At 36.6% G+C, this 2,133-nt stretch overlaps 1 protein-coding gene across 2 annotated transcripts in view; it reads left to right on the top strand.

Moving 5' to 3' along the window:
• Positions 1-609: 609 nt before the first annotated feature.
• Positions 610-2,133, top strand: part of LOC117112923 (TPR repeat-containing protein DDB_G0287407-like) — a 26,385-nt gene continuing 24,861 nt past the window's right edge. For both annotated transcript variants that reach the window (XR_004446110.1, XM_033256138.1), the window contains exons 1-2: positions 610-720; positions 1,521-1,779. Coding sequence is in view for 1 of the 2 variants with exons in the window: in XM_033256138.1 (XP_033112029.1) it covers positions 1,561-1,779 (219 nt within the window). In the remaining variant the exon portion in view is untranslated. The remainder of the gene's footprint in view (positions 721-1,520; positions 1,780-2,133) is intronic.

The following is a 2,133-nucleotide window of genomic DNA, read 5'->3' as shown; positions in this document are numbered from 1 at the left end:
GTTTTATGATTGTAGGCCTATAGCCGTGCAAAAATACAGCAGAATGATCCTGTAATTTTATACTAATCACTAGAAGAGTCTAATGTAAAACTTAAATGTCAATTTGGGCATGGAAAGCAGAGATTTGACTCAGAGTCACGCGATATGTTGTCCAAGATGATTTTCTGCTGTTTAAACTTTCAGATTCAGATATAATCATAACACACAAAAAATGTAGTATGGAATTCTTCTATTTGCGAAAGTAAACACACATATTGAAAGACATAAACAAATTGCGCTAAATAACAAACTTAATACTAGCAAAAATCAAATAGACATGAATATATGAAACGCTCACTTCAACAGCTAAAAAACAAAGAATTTGTGGTAGGTCTACTGTAGGAGCGACAAGCTTTTACAAAACCACTTTTTTAGAATTGCTCCTGTAATGGGTGGAATTTCTTAATGACTAACGTAATAAAGTGATATAAACAAGTCTAAAATCAAGGATCTGTAATATGGATTTCGTCATGGAGGTATTCAGATCTATTTCCTGACGCTTCTATCCAGTGATGACGCATTCTCTGGTGGTATTAACGCATTATGCAAAGGAAAAATTATGAAACGGCTCAATTAAATTGCACAACTCAAAACATAAACAACAGCTCGGCAGCATCGACGATTTGTTGTCAGTGGGGGAGTTGACTAGACTATTTTCTGTGGCTAATCATACCGGATTTTGTAAGTCAGATTTATTCTGTAAGCCTGCAATTGTTTGATAAACATTTCATTAACTCGTCAGTAACCTACGTCGTGTGTTTATCTAACGTACATAGGGCAAAGCTAGACTAGGCCTAGGCTAGGCCCCAAGGGCGGCTTATTTTATATCAAAAATGGCAGACCCTGTGAAGAGACCCTTTTTAGCTAGGCCTAGCCTAAGTCCACCTGCATTTTACGAGTGCCTACCTAGCCTAGATTAAGTCTAACTTACCGGTTATGTATTGCATCCTGCAGTAAGTCTCCCTGTAATACTTAAGTTAGACTGATCTAAGATATAGTGTTACTCAAGAAGTTAGGCCAAGGCCTATTTATTTAGGCATATAGGCTAGGGCCTAATGTGGGAAAGCAGTGTCATCGGTAACATATTGAAAATGTGGCTATTGTTACACCAGTCAACCAATTCTTAATTCTGAATGAATCTTATTGTCCTAAAAGCCTAATACAAACAATCTACTATACTTAATACAATATCATCCATTGAGAATAATTGGTTTTAAGACCGGTGTAACAATAACCACTACCATTTTAAATAAGTAAACTGGCTCTTCAGAATTAAGTTGATACATACAGGTATCTGGATTGCTGAATGCAATGCATAGCTGTAGCTATAGTTCTAATTCCTTTATAATTTAATATTAAATGTGCTGGACATACATCGGACCGGCAGTATCAATTAGGTAGGCCTATAATTTTAACATTTATAAAAAATGATCATATGAAAAAAAATGTTAATTATTTAGTTTACATCACATTTCATTCAGATATGAAAACTACCTTGTGAAAATACTACAATAGGCAGAAATGGGGTGCGGTGCGTCCAACTCCATGAGTGTGCCGTCAGGGCCGTCCGAATACCGATACGCCGTTCAGCAAACATGGGATAAGGTATCCAAGACCTGTGACCGCAAGAGCAGGCGCAAGAAATTAGTCATTAAACGATCTGGATGGAAAACTATACGGGTATTTGTCTCCTCCACTTTCAAGGACTTCCATGCGGAAAGAGAAATACTCGTTAAAGAAGTAAGACCATCTAATTCTTAAGCACTATCCAGACGATCAAATTTTATTTGAGAAAAACATGTGACATGCCTAAATATGGTCATGATAACATCACATCATGACCATATATAGACACATCATGACTATATATAGGCATACAACAGTTTTTTGTCAAATGCTTTTCTGTCCCAGCTTTCAGTTCCATTCAACTTTACCCTCTTACATGTTCACCAGAGAGCTACAGGCTGCTTGAGCACATTTTACTGGATGACAATAACTTTTGGTCCAGTCAAGCACACAATGGATAGTACTTATAGTCCAGTCCGAAATGTAGCAATATCAGAGGTTGCATTTTTTTTTGCTATATTTGTTAAA

This window comes from Anneissia japonica, unplaced genomic scaffold, assembly GCF_011630105.1.
Source record: "Anneissia japonica isolate Jap-2015-1 unplaced genomic scaffold, ASM1163010v1 scaffold288031_len342695_cov171, whole genome shotgun sequence".
Lineage (NCBI taxonomy): Eukaryota > Metazoa > Echinodermata > Crinoidea > Comatulida > Comatulidae > Anneissia > Anneissia japonica.
Note: the sequence above shows the minus strand (reverse complement) of the source record. Positions and strands in the feature narration are given on the sequence as shown.